This window comes from Taudactylus pleione, unplaced genomic scaffold (assembly GCF_031769625.1).
Source record: "Taudactylus pleione unplaced genomic scaffold, aTauple2 ptg000037l, whole genome shotgun sequence".
Classification (NCBI taxonomy): Eukaryota; Metazoa; Chordata; class Amphibia; order Anura; family Myobatrachidae; genus Taudactylus; species Taudactylus pleione.
In genome coordinates this window covers 7,189,222-7,207,849 of record NW_028284439.1, presented here as the reverse complement: position 1 = coordinate 7,207,849, position 18,628 = coordinate 7,189,222, and the positions used below count along the sequence as shown (strand labels likewise).

The 18,628-nt window shown below is 43.7% G+C and overlaps 1 protein-coding gene across 1 annotated transcript in view; it reads right to left on the bottom strand.

Annotated features, from left to right (window-relative positions):
- Positions 1 to 702: 702 nt before the first annotated feature.
- LOC148538713 (uncharacterized) overlaps positions 703 to 18,628 on the bottom strand; it is a 55,903-nt gene continuing 37,977 nt past the window's right edge. The window contains exons 3-7 of the mRNA XM_088452317.1: positions 15,864 to 15,957; positions 15,574 to 15,692; positions 8,467 to 8,609; positions 1,974 to 2,171; positions 703 to 836 (exon numbers count right to left, since the gene is read on the bottom strand). Coding sequence (XP_088308443.1) covers positions 722 to 836; positions 1,974 to 2,171; positions 8,467 to 8,609; positions 15,574 to 15,692; positions 15,864 to 15,957 — 669 coding nt within the window. The 3' untranslated portion in view covers positions 703 to 721. The remainder of the gene's footprint in view (positions 837 to 1,973; positions 2,172 to 8,466; positions 8,610 to 15,573; positions 15,693 to 15,863; positions 15,958 to 18,628) is intronic.

The following is an 18,628-nucleotide window of genomic DNA, read 5'->3' as shown; positions in this document are numbered from 1 at the left end:
GGCAAGTGTTTTAAACAGTGCAGGTGGCACTGACAGGTGTTTTTTAACCATTTTAAAAAAGTGGCTTAAAATAACACAAACAATATACTTATACCCATTTTAATGCACCCCTAATTTTACTAAAGCATGTATTTTGCACAAAATACTTGCTTTCTATCATTTTTAAACTGTTATGGAAAAATACCTACAACAGCCATTTGACGCAATTTAAGAACTCCAACCCCTTTGAATATGCCCACTAATTGACTTCTATACTGTTCTCATATATTAGTTGACCTTTTGGGGGTACAGTCAGATTTCACCATTTTCACCTATACATAACACCTGTCATCCCAGGAAGAATTAACGGGCGAATGTGTTAACACCACAATTGGATTGCACGATAAACAGGAGCACTCATACAGGCGATGTATATTTAACAGTTGATAGACTTGTTAAGTTAGCACTCGTTAACTTGACGGTTTATCCCCTCTAATTAAATTCCCCCTTTAGTCTCTTTCTTTAAGTACCCAATATTTATTTTTCACCATGTACTTTGCTGATGGTGCAGCACATTTGAGTCAAAATGGCTGAACAAATCAAATAAATATTCTATAGGTGATTTTTTTATTATGAAAAAGTAGAATTTGCTCAGCACCTTGAGAAAATTAACTTTTTATTTTTTACATTCAGATTTACTTTGTTTGAAGATCAGATGTCAGGCACCAATGCAAGATTAGGGTTACAAAATTGTGCACTTGCTTAATAGAAAATGGCTTTCTCCTGCTGCCGCCCAATCTTCTGGAAGTTTTGGAATTCCATCCAATGTTTTCAAGTTTGGCAAAATGGAGAACACTCTGAAATATTAAGAGAAGCATATTTACAGCAGATTCTTTTCACAATAGACCTGATGACACATACGTGAGCTGTAACTGATGTTCCTATTATTTATTTAGGTATATTTCATGAAATTGTTAGAGAATAAATTCGTACAGTATGGATGGCAAGCTATGCAATATTAATACAATCTAAATGGAAGAAATCAATAATAAGATCGTATTCAATCTAAAATCGTCATCCAAAAGGATTGTATGAAGCCTATGCAAGTGTGTGTAATCGTGTGATTCAATCTGATGATTCTACAATTGACCTCAAATGGTGTTTGAGATCAAAACTGTAATGTGTCTGACTGTCTGACTGACTGATTTACATTTTTAACATACAATTGGTTGATTAAAAAATAAATAACATTACATCTCAATGCATGTGTCTGTACAGTACCATGATGTGATTGTACAGTCAGAAGCCAATTGTTTGTCTGGAAACAACCAAAAATAATACGTGGCCAACTGTATACTTCTGGACATTTGTCCTGCAAGCAAGTAGTGTGTCTTTACTGCAAAATAAATACCCAGAGCTCACTCTATAGCAGGTCATAGAGATCTTTGTCAAAGGTCACAAGGGTTAGGGGTAAGTCTGCACAAAGTTCCCCTCATATGGTATTGCTATTACTGGTATGATATATTAATAACATAAAACGTGGCCATGACAGATTGGGGTGTGGCACATTCTGCTAGGGGCATGTCATGTCCAGTGCTTCTGTCTCACTGGGCAACACCAAACCCCATCCCCCTCACCTAAGCACCCTTTCTATACTGTGTGTACCTGCTGCTTGTATGCAAAACATTAAAGGGACGACCGTCATTAAGATATATCTCCAAACTATTCCAGAATCAGGATAAACTTCCTGAGCTGCAGGAACAGGAGTACAGTCCCATTAACTTAGTACAGTTTGGAGATATGCTGTTAGTTATTTCTGTTTTGGGAGTACACAGCAAAATGCAGGAAACAACTGTATTTGCACCAGGCAGAGATTACAACGCTGCCAAAAGTCTAACAAATATACAAATAATGGTGCAACAAATAACTTCACCCTAACAAGCAATCCACAGGTAAAGTTTTTCTGTCTTCATTGAAATGACAATTGAACGTACCGTAATCTATAGTCTTCCAAAAACTCACATGGATTTGACTTTAGAACAAGTGACTCTAGTGGAGAATGCTTCAAGTCCGAAAGTCCATGTAATGATTCAATGTTGTTTTCTGCAAGTGACAAGTGCTGGATTGCTGGAAGCTTTGGCAGTTGTTTAAAAGATATAAAGTGATTTTTGCTTAAATTTACTTCTTTGCACCTATAATAATGAAAATCAGCCAATTATTAGCAATTATTATTTAGAATTATTATTGTAAATAATTGTTTATTATACTTTTTATTTATATGGCTCCACCAAGTGTCTGTAGAGCTGTATATGGAGAATTACAGATGTATAAACATTTTCAACAATTCCATTTAAATTCATTAACAGTGGAAAAATATGCACATTTAGCTTTGTGTGCTCTTCAGAAATACTGTACATAGGTGCATCTTCTAAACAAATTACACTATGGGTTGAAATGGGACTGCTGGAAAAAGTATGAAACATCTAGTTTGGCCTACAGTAGTATTAGGTTAAAGGTATAGGCTTGTGAGTAGGAGTCAGGGCACCAAATAGCTAAAACTTCTTACCCATCTGCCCCTGCTCCCTCACCCTTATGACCTGTCCCCAGCCACAGGCAACTCAGTTAAGTTATCAAGCCTAAAGCAAGGAGCAAGAAGAAGTAAGACTGGCTCAATTACAGGTCCAAACACTTAGCAGATGTGGACAGTGAACCTGAAGCAGAACAAAGGCCCGCAAGCCAGGTGCGTCAGGGTGGGCGCCCTGTGTCCCCAATGGAATTGAAGAAAAGGATTTAGCAGGTAAGCACATAAATCTCCTTTTCTTCTTCCTCCGTAGGGGGCACAGGCTTTACGTTGGGATGTCCCAAAGCTAATCTCCTAAAGGAGGGGACGCTCCTGAGCTGCACTGAGAACTTTTCGTCCAAGAGCCGCCACAGTGGAGGCGAAGTTATCAAAGGAATAGAACTTCACAAACTTATGGGCAGAGGACCACTTGGAGGCTTTACAAAGCTGCTTCGCAGAGGCGCCAAGTTGAACTGCCCAAGAACTTTGTACCGACCGGGTAGAATGAGCCATCACAACAGTTGGGATCAGAAGGTCTACCACAGCATAAGCCTGGCAGATAGTCCAACGGAGCCATTTGGCCAAAGACTGTTTAGTAGCCGGACAGCCCTGTTTGTGAAAGTCGTACAGGACAAAGAGAGCATCTGTCCTATAAAGATCTCTAGTCCTAATCACATAAATCTGGAGTGCCCATATGACCTCCAAGGAGGCATCCTCCAATGTAAAATCTGGAATATGAAAAGAAGGGTCTACAATCTCTTGACTGATGTGGAACCTGGAAACAACTTTAGGATGGTAGCTCAATCATGTTCGAATGACAGCCCTGTCCTGGAGAAAGAACAAAAATGGAGAGCGACAGAATAATGTGCTCAAATCCAACACCCCCCAGGTCGAAGCCCTGGCAAGAAGAAGACAGTCTTCCAGGTAAGTTAACGAATATCCACTGTCCAAAGGCTCAAAAGGCAAAGTCTGAAGAGCTCTAAGAAAGCTCACAGACAAATTCCAAAGAGCCACCAGCTGAAGAAATGGAGGCTGTACCTGGAGGACACCCCATAGGAAAGTCTAAACATCAGGCAACAGTGTAAACTGTCCCTGGAATAGCACAGAAAGGGTTGAAACCTGTATCTTCAGAGAAAAAAGGTGGTGGCCCAAATCCAGCCCTGCCGGCACTTGAGAAAGTCGAAACAACTTGGGATGAACGCTCTCAGGCAAATACTAGACAAAGTAAGTCCTCCAAACCAGATGGTAAAACCTAGCCGCAGAGGGTTCCCGGGCATTGAACCAAGTATTAATGACCAACGTGGAGAATCCCTTAGCTCTCAAGACGTATGTCTCAAGAACCACAACGTCAAAGAGAGACTGACAGAAGTACGTGCCCTGAGATAGAAGATCGGGCTGCAGTGGAAAATATAGAGGAGTGTCTACAGAGAGGCTCTGAAGAACTGTGTATCACACCCTTCGCAGCCATTCGGGAGCTACTAGGATCTTTGTGCTGCCCTCCAACTTCAACCTGCGGAAGACCCGCAGAATCAGAGATTGGAGTGAAGATCCACAAGAGAAGGAAGGCTCACCAAACTGCCAAGGCATCCACCAGAAAAGCACCCAAATCTTGGTGCGTGAGCAGAACCTCAGTAGCCGGTGATTGTGCAGAGACGCCATCACATCAATGTCCAGGAAAGCCCCAGCGAAGATCCAGGAGTTGAAAGACATCTGGATGCGGAGCCCATTCACCCAAAAGAACATCCTGGCAATTTAGGAAGACCATTTCCCAATTCTGCACTTTGGGGATGTAGACTGCCTCTACATTGATGGAAGATGCCGTTCCACCCAAAGGAGAATGCGACTGACCTACCTGGCGTCACGACTGCGAGTGCCCCCCTGATGGTTTATGTAGGGAACAGCCGTCGCATTGTTGGACTGTACCTCAACTGGATGATGCTGGAGGAGAGGCAGAGCTAGACAGAGAGCTTTGCAGACCACTCGGAGTTCCTGAATGTTGATCAGTAGCTGGCTCTTCCTTAGCCAACCACTGACCCTGAAAAGTCTGATGACTTGCAACGTTGGCGAGGAAGCCCCAGTCCTGAATCCAGGAGAGGTGTCGCTTGATCAGGTGGGATCCCTGGAGCCTAAATATGCATCCTAGATAATAAAAAGAGGCCAAGAAGTCCCTCGGCTCCAAAAATTAGTATGATGGAGCAAAGAGATTTCATGTGGTACCTAAGTGTCCTGAAGTTCCAGCTAGTGCCCAGAGAATGAGGATGGGCCGAAACAAGCAGTTTGTTGCCTGACCAGTAAGAGGGTGGTATAGGAGCTCGCACCTTCAGAGAGAGGGGACCAGGACAATGATTCTGGAGGCCGAAGGGGAGCGAATAAAGTCTCCCAGAGCTTTAGCTGCTCCTTGGAGATTTTGGGAAACCCGCTAATGTATATATGAGTCCCAATGGGACTCAAACCTGGGCTCTGCAGGTCCAAAGATGGGAACACTACCCCAGAGCGACTAGTCAGCTAGGTTGATAGGCGTCAGTCATGGCCTCTACACTATGAAAAAATGTTGGAAACCATCCACTCATTCTGGGGTTGCCCAGACGTGACTGCCAACTGTCCCTTAAGAGAGCCCAAAGAGGAGGAACTTTCTAATCTAGAAGTTAGTGTCTGGTGCAGACAGATAAAGCATATGGGTGCTACCTGGAGGCTGTCCCATTCAACCGCGGACTACAAGGACCATGTTTTAAAACAGAGGAGCCTCTAAGCTTCTAGAACTCATGACAGCGTGGCAGGAATGCAGCCAGAGGACTTCCTGACCACCACGGCAGAAGTCAGCATCTAAGAGGTTAATACTCCTATGAGAACGAGTTAGTAGCCCATCTGTCCCACAAGAGACAAAAACTTGCCCTTGAACTGAGTCCATCCTATAAGGTATCTGCCCAGCAGCCCCTAGCCCTAGCAACCCAAACAAAAGCGAGGCATGTGCACTAGAACAAAACGTTCTGAGGAGACTATCCAGCTGCCCAGGATAGCAAATGTATTAAGTTGGGCAAGAGCAACCTCCGGAGGAAGTAGGATTCCCAAGTTGCCAGACCCATAGCTGGTAGCGGATAAACCAGAGCAATTGTACATAAAGAAGCCTCCGCTAATACCCAAGTTCCTGGGCTCTGGACTACGGGCTTGCTCTGTTTGGAATTACAGAAATATCCTTACAAGGGCCTCAAACTTTTAAAAGATATGGTGACTCTATCCTCCTGCACCGAGGTACAGACTCACAATTCGTCAGACCTACAGCTGACTGGCTTTGAAGCCCTGTGCTGAGTTATGTCCTCGCTAGTTAACATGTGCCACTCTCGTACTGAGTAAGTGAAGGAGTGTTGCACTTACCTGGCTGAATGACAGGTGTGAACCCCCTGTAGAATGGAGCCCTGCGCATTAGACCACCAGACCATAGAAGGCTCTTACTGGGTGCCTGCAAATTGGTTAGTTAACATGCACATTAACTGTAATTGGATGCCTCTGTCAGCTTCCTTGACTGCCCTTGTCAAAGGAACCTCCACTTAGCACTGCTATGAAACACCTGGCACCGAGGCCTGTATCCTATGCCATTGTGATTCGAACCCTGAGGCAAATGAACGTCAAACCCAGAGGTCTGTGGAGAAAGTACATTAGTACACAGAGGCATCTAGAAAACGGCTATGCTGGACAGGAGCACCCTTAACCTTGGAGGCCATTTAAAAGCAGTCCAAGTATATCCCCCACACAAAAGTTATAAAAACAGTGAAATATAGATTACGGGGTTGAGCTGTAAATGAGGAACGCCACAAATATAGAAATAAGTGGGGCTATAAAGAAAAAACCCAGGTCATACTGATGCTAAGAAATTTCTCTAATGATTGAGACATTAAAGGTTCTATCACTGTTACCTATAGTGCAGTACCATCTCGCTTTGCTTTACTAATGGGATATTTAGTTAGATATAAACATATGCACATCTAGACATATATTACATATACTATATATATATATATATATATATATATATTGTGATAGGATCACTGGTAAAGTGGTCTGTGACAGGGACATTTATCCCAGATTCCTGTCTTATGTGTTTTAAACCTCCAGGAGAATGTCTGCAGTGTAGCAGGCTTGAGTCTCGGCTTTTTGAAAAGCCGGTTTGGGACCTGGGGGTTGTGGGTGAGAGGAGAGGGAGGGCTCCACCCACGGCCACTCCAGGTTTTGGTTCTCGCAGCCTGGTAACAGGTTGTTAGGGTTTCCACCTGAGAGTGGCCAATATAAGCCTAGTGTGTTGAGGGCTGATTGTCTCACCTGGGAGAGCAGACAGGGAGTTTGCTCAGAGACACTTGAAAACCTAACTGTAAGTGTTGTGCTGTGCCTTGGTTGCTGGTGAGGGCATTAGGCCCTGCCAGGTTCTGGTAGTGAGGGAACTACCTGTGAAGTTAGTGCCCCGACAGGGCTAGGATTTATGTTTATGTTTTCTTTATGTTATTTCTGACATTGTACAATAAAGACTGGCGCCGACCAGCTTGTGCTCGCATCCAGACTGGTGTGCTGCTTCCCTGCTGCTGTGTGTGTGTGTAAGGAAGGAGTCCCCTACCCAGGAGAGGGACCTCCTAATCTGACTGTGTCACAATATATACATACGCACACTCACACACCCCACACCGGGTCATACATAAAAATAAAACTGCACACATTAGATTCAAGGTACAGACCTATGGGCAATAATAGTGCTCAACAAACCAGCCCTAATAGAGCAGAGTGTAGTGTGGAGCAGAGACAACCAGAACCCACACTACCAGCACCGCTGGTGGTCTCCACACCAGCGGTGTTGAGCAGCGAGCATGCAGCACCCTGTTTGCGCTTACCTTCCCCATCAGCGTCCAGCTGCGAGACCTGGGCGATGGTGTGCATGTCTGAACCCGGAGTCCCACGGCAGAGGTCACCAACCCAGTCGCTGGTGCTGCCGCCCCCAGCGCTTGGGTCGTTAAAGCTGCAGTGACTGTCTCCTATAGGACACCCTGCACTGCCTGCTCTTGTTATAAATAAAGTAAAATAAAAGTTACAGGGGCCACTTAACAGCAGCCCCCACAAAATGGTGCCTCTAGCTCCGCACCAAACTAAAAACTGAGTTGCCTGTGGCTGGGGGTGGGTCATAGGGGTGAGGGAGCAGGGGCTGATGGGTAAGATGTTATAACTATTTGGTGCCCAGACTCCTACTCACCAACCTATACCCAGTGTAAAACCTGTGCCCCCTATGGAGGAAGAAGAAAAATTTAATTTTAAATATACATTTGGAATAAAGGGTAGCTATGAACAAGTCATAATATTGCTTTTGAAGGATGTAGAGAAAAAAAAGAGAGGAGGGAGGATTAGTGACAGAACACTAGTAATAACTGGATTTTTGGTGCCAGTGAATAAGAGGACTTATGATAACCAGTAGAGTATGAAATGCTGCACACACTATTTTGTACAAGGTACACTATAAATAAATTCAACACCAGTGGCAAAATATCCGCTGTTGCAGGCGGTGCGGCAGCTATGGAGGTATTGGAGTTCCACCAATACCTGCACCACTATCGTGTCAGCGCAGAGATGCTGAGTCTGACTCTCTTCACTATGTATGGTCAGCACACCATGTACAGAAGAGCAGAGAGGGGACCACAGGGGTACGGACTGCATTGTCAGACTTCCCTGCCTTCCAGAATTTGCTAAGGGGCCTGAGAATGCAATGTTCAGCCTTTGTCCTGCACTATTACCAACTTCCATCATTTCTGTTAAGGAATCCATAGCAGATTATACTGCAGGATTAAGGCCTTGTGTGCAAATAAGGATATCAGCACCTTATCGGTGCTCATGTGTATGAGGCCTTGGTATAGTTGCAAAACCTGCAAACAGCTTAGGACGCATGCCTTGCATACCTTGGCAATCGAATGGCACTCAAGTCTTTCAAGGAGTTATCAACCAACCAAAGCCTTTCCACTCTTATCAGACGTAGAAGAATACGATGACAGTTGTTTTGCTGGTAAGGGTCTCCGAGACCCTGATGAGACAGATTTATATTCTGAAAATTAAAAAAATATGAATCAATCACGGGCTCCATTCTTCATGCGACCGCTTCACCCTACGGTCACTTATCAATGTTTAGGATCAGTTCTTTCTCATGTTGTGCAATTTGCCTTCCTTTATAGAGAAGTTATACACTAGCCATAAATAAAGGGAAATTGAAGTTTTATTAGACTATGAATACTGGCAATATGTAATTTTCATTTAAATATATTATTTCTGGGAGAATTGTGAGATTTATCATACTCCCTAACAAGCTGCTAAAAGTTCCACTTCAGTTGTTCTCAGAGAAAATTGGATTTCTTCATAACAATCACAGCTTACGTTGCAAGTCATTTGCACATTGTCAGTCATGTTTTACAGTTGTTATGTATAACTCCATTGTACGCATGCTGCACTAAAGCTGGATCCTCTCAATTTCCTGGGGCTGTCTGCAACACCGTGTTGTGCAAAGCTGTGCAACATCTGACTGCACCATTGAAGGAAATTAACCATCAAGGTCTCTTATTGTTTCCAGCTCAAGGGTTGTCAGAAAGACTTTTGTTCATATTATATATACTGTATGGAGTGTGAAAACATGGCAAAATACTACTTGAATGCATTGGTAACAATGTTTAATACACTGATAACTTGGAAAGATTTGTTGCTCTGACACTGGGATATACACTTTTTTTTCCCTCAGTTGTCACCATCCCTGTAAACCATACTATACTTATAGAGTTTTTACCTGAGCTGCCCGGGAGATAGGCCACAATGACACAATTCACTGCAAATCTCATTGAGCAACCAGACCACCCACTACTCTGGGGAAGCGAGCAGATCCAGGGGATTCAGTATGATTGACCAGCGGCTGCATCCCGGCAGCAGTGAAAATCCCGATCGTCCCCAGGTAAGTGTTTCCTACCCTATTCTACCCCCTAACCCTCCCTTAGGGGTATCTCGCCCCCAAGTGTCTAACCCTAATCCCCCCTCTAAATGCGTAAACCTAACCCCCTCTTCCCCGCGGCCTAACCCTAACCTCCCCCCGGGGGTGCCTAACCCTAACCTCCCCCCGGGGGTGCCTAACCCTAACCCTCCCTTCCCCTAGCCTAACACTAAACTCCCAGGGGGGTGCCTAACCCTAAGTCTCCCCCGGGAACCCTAAACCTAACCCTTCCCCCCCCAGCGGCTGTCCGCACCCGGCTTACCTTCGATCGGTAAGCCGGATTGTCGAGCTCCCAGCGTAGGTAAAATTACAGGAATCGGGATCTCGACGCCTGTCATTTAACCCCTTGCCGACGGTAGGCTTCCCGATCCAGGAGGCTAGTCTACTCTCACTGGAGTCTGGGAGAGATTTTTAAAATTTGTGAGTGTTCCGGACATTCCGGGTAAGTAGGCAAGTATGGCCTGAACCTGTCTGAGCTCATCTTGTATCAGTGTCACTGTTCTCATCACATAACAATTATTATTACGTAACTTAGGGCCTGATTCAGTATGGAAGCAACTGTGAATGCAATAGCGATTACACACGCAGTCTCACTGTGATAGTATGCTGATCCACTGCGATCGTTAAGATGTTGCAGCACTACATAAGGACGCCCAACTTACCTTACACACATTTGTAATACTTAGCAAGACTGCGAACCATCGGTAACAACAAGTACAATCGCAGCCTTACGCACACTTGCACAAGGTCTGACCTTACTCAGGAATTTATAACCTTATCACATGCAGTGAGTACACAAGCTGCGTATGGCATCGCAGTACCTAATTTATGCACGCCCATGCAATGGCATTCAAATGCACTGGCACACCTGCATTTCACCGACCACCCCCCGTTACCACCCCAAAATGGTACTACACTCTGCGATGGGTCTGCGTAGTCACTGTGATCACAGTCCCAATCACAGTGGCTGGTGCGTGCACTGCGATGCATGCGCAGAACAACAATCGGCCGATTGTGTGCGTAATCGCAGTTGCGATCCTTGCTGAATCAGGCCCTTAGGCAGAAAAGTTAGTTTGCAACTGCATGAAAGTGCTTTTTTTAACAAAAAAAATTAAAAAAACTTTTCGTACACAGTTACACAACACTATGATGTGTAAGTTAGGGTGTCCTGCCTTTTTGTTCCCCCATTACCACTCTGTCATCCTCCATCATCTCCATTTACCCTTGTGATATTTATTTTTCCTCCTCCTGCCCACCATGCCTAGGCCTAAGTGGCCGTCACCTCGCTTCGGCTGACATGCCAGGCCTTAGCCTTGCTGGGTATAGCAGAGTCCCTGACATGGGTAGGCCACGCCTGGAACTGCAACCAGGTCCATCCCGTCCACTATAGGGCAGCTCCCGCTCTCGATTACCTGTGTGCAGAGGTCTAGGTGAGAGTTCCCAGCTGCGGTGCTTGCTCCCCCCTCTCAGTCATAGGCCCGTATCAGCAGCCGATCCTCCGCTATCATGGCAGATACAGATGTCTTCCTGCCACTTCCCATTAGCAGTGTGACTTCTCCTGACTTGAGGCGAGGGGATGGTGCCAGCAGCCAGTGAATCCACATTGATATCTCAGAATTCCCTGTTGCAACCTATTTGTTTTACTTAGTTTTTCCTGGTCTAAATTCCCTGTATATTCCCTGTCCATTTTATTTGTTTAAACACTAAGGGGCATATTCAATTAGCCGCGAAAAGTCCCATACTTTTTGCATGCCGGACTTTTTGCCGACATCGCTGGTTTTCAGTGCGAAAAAGTATCACACGAATCACCACTTATCTCCGTATTCAAATAAAATCAGCGAAAATGAGACATGGCGAAACTGTAACATGCGAAAAGTCCTGTCAGATTTGGGGAAATCAGCCTGTCAGCCCCCAAAAGATGCACTGACATTGGGGATCACTATACATACCCCCAATAGGCCTGCTGAAGGTATTTGGGGTCCTTAAAGTATCTTAATAGCTGCTATTTAGCGTTTTTGCATAAGTGGTGAAGAATAGCATGTAGAAGATTTTTTTTGGTGAAAATGACTAGTCCCAGTAAATTTGGGGTACATGAAAATGGGTGCTGGCATATTTTAAAGTTGCTAAAGTGAACCTTTAAAAAACATTCAAAATCCACCTGCCGCAACCACCTGCAAACTTAAACACCTGGGGCATACTTGGGGGGGCCCCCCCTGGAGTCTATTTCGATAGTTTTTAAGTTTGTCCTCCAACTTTGGACTTTTTCGCCCCCAAAATGAAAGTACTTTTTTTGGTGATCTAAAGTATTTTTTAAACTATATTTGACGCAGTTTACCTTTGGGGGACTGTCCCAAGGTTGCAGGGGTTTTTTCCGAAGTTTGCACCCCAAAACCCCAATTCTGTGCTTTTTTTCGACATCTATTCATAGGCGAAATTTTTTCGCAGGTTCCAATGCACTTAGTTTCCGCACCGACGAAAAAGTCTCCAGAAATGAATACGGAGGAAACTTTTCGCATGGCGAAATTACGTCACTCGCGATACTTTATCGCAGAAAACGGCTTTTCGCACCTAATTGAACACGGCCCTAAGATAGATACTTCTAGAGCTAAATTTAACTTCAAAGTGTACAATACTAAAGTCCTTCTGTTATTTCCTTTTGTAGGCTTTTTGATACAGTCTGTGGGGAATGATCTAGCCTTTGGGATGCAACGGGGTTGGTCCATGGGTTGCTCATATAGTCTGGCTGTGGGTGATCTGTACCTTCCATTTGGATTTTCCCCACCCTCCGGCACCAGGTTTTCCTCCCCTAGTCGCACTGTCCTATTGTTTTTTCTTGTACATTTTCTTACGTATGATGTTTGAATTCTGTATTCTCACGTTGCATCAGGGTGTACGCCCGCTCCCATATTTTTACATAAGGCTTGGTTCTGCAGCTGATTGTCTGCAATGTTTGTCTTCTTATTTATATATATATATATATATATATATATTTATTCAATTAATAAAAGCAGTGCCCTTTATATCACCAGTCACGTGTCTGTGTTATTTTAGTTAGGTTAAGTTGCTTGGAAGGTCTTTTAGGGTTGGCTTAGTGATGTCTAGATAAAGCCATAACCCGCAGGACGGCATATTTTTCTTGCCTATGCTATAATACCTGTAAATAAATGGCTTGTTGTAACTTACTAAAAAAACTTGACAGTGTCTAGCAATAGAGATTAGATACAAGGTCACAGCATAATGTGCACACAAAACAACTCACAGTGATTGCTAAACATAGCTGTAGTGACAATCCACACCCATTGTAGTTTATACGGAGCGCAAGTTCATGGGCAAAGTGTTTTTAAATAAAATCTAAAGAAAACAAAAATGTGAGCTCTTATGAAACCTATTTGAAGAACACGTTTTTGGACTATGATGTATTTTGTTTTGTTTTTATTCCTAAGAATGAACAAAAATATCCAAAATAACTTATCACCCAAATATCAGTATAAAACTAATGATTTCTAATATCATCACCTGCAGGAAATCAGATCAATACACACATAATTACTAAGGATTGGGTTGTAAAAGCCAATAGTTTTAAAATGGTAACAGGAATACATGCTTAATAAGCCTGGATCAGCATGTATTCCTATTGCCATTTTAATACTATTTTTTTTTTTTTTTTTATTAACAGTTTATTATATAGCGCAGCATATTCCGTTGCGCTTTACAATTGTCAACATTGATAGAACAAAACTGGGTAATAACAGACAGATATATAGGTAGGAAGGCCCTTCTCGCAAGCTTACAATCTATAGATTGGTCAAAGCTGCTGATGATAAGTGTCTAGGACAGAACGCTCATTCGTATATTCACTCTATTGTGTTCATCTGCGACAAACCGCTATGTATCACTATTACGACGCTTACTAGGAGAAGAACAACGTGCTCTGTAGCACATACACATTACACCCATCCAGGGCTATTTTGCTGGAAAATTAGGTTCAGGAACGGTGGGTGGAGCTACTGGGAGTGGAGCTATAGAAAATTTTTTTATATATATGTATATAATATATAAAATATTTAGAAAAGAAGGCACTCAAAAGGGACTTTAAAATAAAACTTATCTTATGGCCCAAGACATTACATCATAGTTAGTGAGAGGTTCAGAAACGGAGTTCCTGCTGAAGAATAGCCCTGCACCTACCATAACTGCTAGGGGCATAACTGATATTGTGTCACCAGTACAAAACTCGCCTCCAATCTAATTACACATGCAGTGAAATCCAATTGAATTTCTGCACCAGTGTTGAGGTGAGATTCATCTATTATAACTAAAATGCCTAAGTTATATCCACAGTATAATAATATATCACTACCTGGGTTACACAACGTAGTCACGTTTTTTTGTTATTCATTAGAAGCTGTCCTGGTTTTGGTTGGTGTGGTTTTGCCTGGTCACTGTGTACAATTCCACCAATAAATCATTGTAATGAGTCTGGGCTCATTATAACAAATCAATGTCTGGTATATATGGAACAGGTTTAGGGGCCTATATATCAAAGTTATTTTGATACTCTTGCCGGGACACTACTGCATATGGGCAGCTGTATGGCGCTCCAGCTGAGCCTTTTGCTATAGAAACAACAAGCTAATATGTAGATGACTTTAGTGAACGGAAGCTAAGCTCCACATTACTGTCCCCATAGAGAACTATGTGGATGGCAGTTCTTTATCGAAAAGTGTGGAAATTTAACTCCAGAGCTATACTTGCTTATTTACATCTTTTGTTTTACATTAGATTAGTAGGGGCGCCAAGAGGGGGAGGTAGGGAGTCTATAATCTCAACAGGGATTGGCGACACCCCCCATTGCTTGGCCATGCCACCTCTTCCCATCTAGTACGGGCAGCCAGCCAATGTCTTGGCGTCCATAATTAGCACAATACATCTGTGATTCACAGCCTCCTCAGTGCCAATTGTAGCAAGGCTTTTTCTTATTCCGGGACCATGGGCTCTATTTATTAACATTATTTTGACTAAAATAAAGTGAAAAAGGGTGTTTTCACACCCTTTTCACATTATTTTAGTATCACCTATAGGTATTACAGGGCAATTGGAGTAGAATTCGTAAAATTCTACTCCAACCCCTAAGTATCACTTATTTTTAGTAATCAGATTGCATTTCCCATAATTGTAATGGGAAATGTGATCTGGCTGGTAGTTACTAAAAATAAATAGTGAAAAAAATACCTAGGGAGGCCCTGTGATAATAACGCCACCTGGAGGTGGCATTATCCTGGGTCTCCCCTGGTTACCGGACTCCTGCTCTGCTCTAACGGGGAGAGCAGAGCCGGGAGTCGGTCCCAGTAATCAGCTGTGTGGTCTAAACAGACCGCAAGCTGATTCCCTGCAAAAAAAAAAATAGTAAAAAAAAAAATTAACTTACCTGACTCCAGGGACCGGTGGTCAGGGCTCCGGGTGATGTCCTCCCTCCGGTCAGCTGGTCTCCCATGCTGCACTGCGGCCTGGTCATCAGGTGATCGGGTCCCAGTGCAGTATGGGATATCACCTGACCGAAGGCATGGAGGACATCACCGGAGGCCCCGATCATGCAGGTAAGTGTAATTAAGGGAGGGGGGGTTGCGGGGGGGTCCGTGATCATTGGGGTGGGGCTTAGCTTCGGGGGGTGGGGCTTAGTGTCGGGGGGGTAGCAGTGGCATCCTGTCGGCGCATGTGTGGGCACTTTGTCACTGTATTTTTTCCGAAAATACCGTGACTAGTGTGCGGATGGGATTCGCAGGGACGGAGCTTTATCGCAAGCTCTGTCCCTGCAAGGGATTTGTAGTAAATCCCTGTGATATTGGCTGAATTCACAATGCGAATTCAGTTGTTAATATCACACTACAATCTGCATTCAATATGCGGATTATAGTAAATAGAGCCCCATGTCATAAATAAATAGAAAATATAATGATGTCTTAGCAATGACTCAAGGGAAAAAAAGAAAACACCAACACAACATACAAAACAGTGTATCTGATTATTATAGTCTTACCACACAATTCTCCCAGTTCTCCTGCAGTCTTTGTCTCCAGATCTCTTTATCATTTGTGTGTGTCCTATCTTGGAATAGATGTAGCTCTCCTCTTATTACTAGTTCATCTTCTGGAGGTCCTTTGTTCAAACAAAATGTATGCATATGTTAAATGGAAAAGCGGCTCACACTTACTGAGTGCCAAACCATAATGCCAATATATTACATGGTTTAGATTGAGTGGCGAAACATTTCTAGTATGGCTTTAGCACATGTTTTTTTTTCAGATAAGTGTTTTTTTTTTACTTTACCTTCTTTCACTCTAGGACAACGAAGTTGTGTCCCTTGTACATCGTGTTCTTTAAGCTTGTGCCAAGTCAGATATTTGAACGCATCACATGGAAGCTTTTAATGCATGGAAGAAAGAGAACTAATTATGTTTTGAAGTGTTTTCATGTGCATTCACAGAACACTTCAAAATGATTAAAATCAACACCTTGAAATCACCAAAGTCAAACAAGGACAATCTAAATTAAATATTTTAGTAAAAGTTACCTCTGTTTTGATTTAATGAGGAATTAAATTTCAGCATCCCGCACATTCACTCCTTATCAGGGAATGGCTTTTGGCATGAAACCAAATGAACTTGGACTTGGAAACTACTAAAGATCTGCAAAGTGCCCTCTTTCTGTGCCCACATCAGTGTGTGCTATCATAACAAATCACTGCATCTCACAATCACTAAGACCAAGGGATCATGCACCATGTTACTGTGCGATACACTGTCAGAAACTACATATACCAATGCCATCACCCGGATCTTTATAGGTCACTAATGGGGCTCAATGGTGCTCATCTGATCCACACTATGGATAAAGATGTGAGCTTGCTTGGAAAAGCTAATTGGCTGTAAAGCTTTCTGACAGAATCTACACAGATTGTTACCATAGGGACGGCTCACTCAAACATACCTCCCTTTCAGCGGGACAGTTCCGTTTTTTTTGGACTGTCCCGCTGTCTCACCCGTGGGCCGCAGAGCAGCGGGTGTGCAGGAGGAGATCAGATGCCGTGTGCATGCGCACGGCATCTGTCCTCATGTGTACGGACTGCCTGGGGGCTGCCCAGCGTCTCGGAGAGTGCTGGGCACGCCCCCAAAGTGACAGAAATGGGGGAAGCCACGAGGCTCCGCTCTGTTTGCTATAGGATCCACCCCCTTTGTGCCTAGGGCACTAATTTGGCAAGGGCCGGCCCATAGGGCTGCTTACAAAAGTCCATGAATCTGGTGCGAGATCGGGCCAAAAGGGGAGCGAAGTACGGAGCTGTTATAATGGCAACTCTTGCTCCTCACAGTTAATTGAATAGGCCCCATGGACTTAAATATGATCAATTGCAGTGTACTAATGTATATATGTGCTGCACCACACAGCTGCTGGTTTTGCATTGAAACATATGGTACCGTAGGGCCACTTAGTAGACACAGGGCAAACACCATACTAGTGGACCCAATACTCTTCTGCAATAGCACAATGAGTATTAGTATTATAATGGCATTATACTGGTAAATAAAGCTGTGTGAAGCAGATCATTAATAGGAGGTCATAATGAGGGCCTTTCTTCCAGATGGTACCAGGATAAATGACCCTGTGTCCTTTTGTAAAAATGGCCCTGACACTTTGTGCATTTTTCTCAATTGCTTAAAAAAACAATCTGTCTAAATGCAGTAAACAGACTATTTTTATTGTACTGTTGATTAAACATTAGAAAACCTTTTGACATTTAATTTGCAGAAAACAGGTCATCTGTTGACATGTAAATAGAAGCAGTGAAGCATGGTCTCATTTTACACAGGAGAGGTGACAAATGGAGTTTTAGTGACTTTCACAATACATTACTATTGGATGCAAGTATTTCATTTTCTTTTTTTTATTAAGGAAAACTGACAGCTAATATAGCAGTATGCCTCTGTACAGAAGAACAGTGCAGCAGGCGCCTATATATCAAAAAGTACTCAACAGCTCACAGTGAGGATTTAAGCCTATATATATACACCTGTCATTATTTTACAGAAATGTACTGGAATATATCTACCTTTATATTTAGCAATATATTAGAAATCATTCGCCAGTGTTTACTCCACCGCATGGGGATGACTGCTTTATGGTAGTGTCACATTTGTGTTCTTGCCAGTTCTGGATGTATAATCATATACACCAGCAACCTTGCAGGGAGATGTCATATACAGCAGAGGTTGAGCAGAACCAATGCCTTTTTAAAGGGGCTATAAAGGCAAAAACCAACATAAAAAACAAACCTACAACAAGAAAAATGTTTTAATATATTGCTGAGGGTAACTAGAATTGTTTGGTACAGATGTGTCCTTTCTCATCTCATATGCCTGGTGTGAGTGAGCCGCCTGATCCCATGAGACTCTGAAAGCCTCGGAAGTCTTTTTTGCAAAAAAAGGGGTGTGGCTTATCAGAAGGGGCATGGTCTCACTTGCTGTGGCCCTTCCCCCATTGTGCTACGCTCCCAACAACCCTCTCCCAGCACAGCACCCCTCTCCCAGCACAAATCACAGCACAGTACACCTCACCCAGCACCCCTCACCAAGCAAAGCACAGATCAAAGGACCCATCACCCCTCTCCCAGCACAGCACCCGCGTTAACCTCTAGCTGCTGTCCAGGTGCCCTGTCCCTGCAAACCACCGCCGTCTGTTCCGCTGCTGCCCGCTCACTGTCTGCTGCTGCCAAGCCTAATCGGAGCAGTCAGTCGAGCTCCGTTTGTGAACGCTGCACAGCGGCAGTAGCAGCTACCAGAGTCTCTGCCCAGCCGGCAACAGGTTCCCCAGCTGTGCCTGCCCCAAACCTCAGCCGGTCCTAGGTGGGCTTGGGTGCCCCTAGGCATTCCAAACGCCCTAGGCATTTGCTTAGTTTGCCTATGCCTAGGGCCAGGTCTGTCTGCAACACAAGGGGACTCGCAGCTAATGGAATTGACACCCATGTGTATAATTATTGCAGTTTTGAAGGTGGATATTTTTGGACAGGTGAAAATGTCATGACTAAATGCAACCCACTT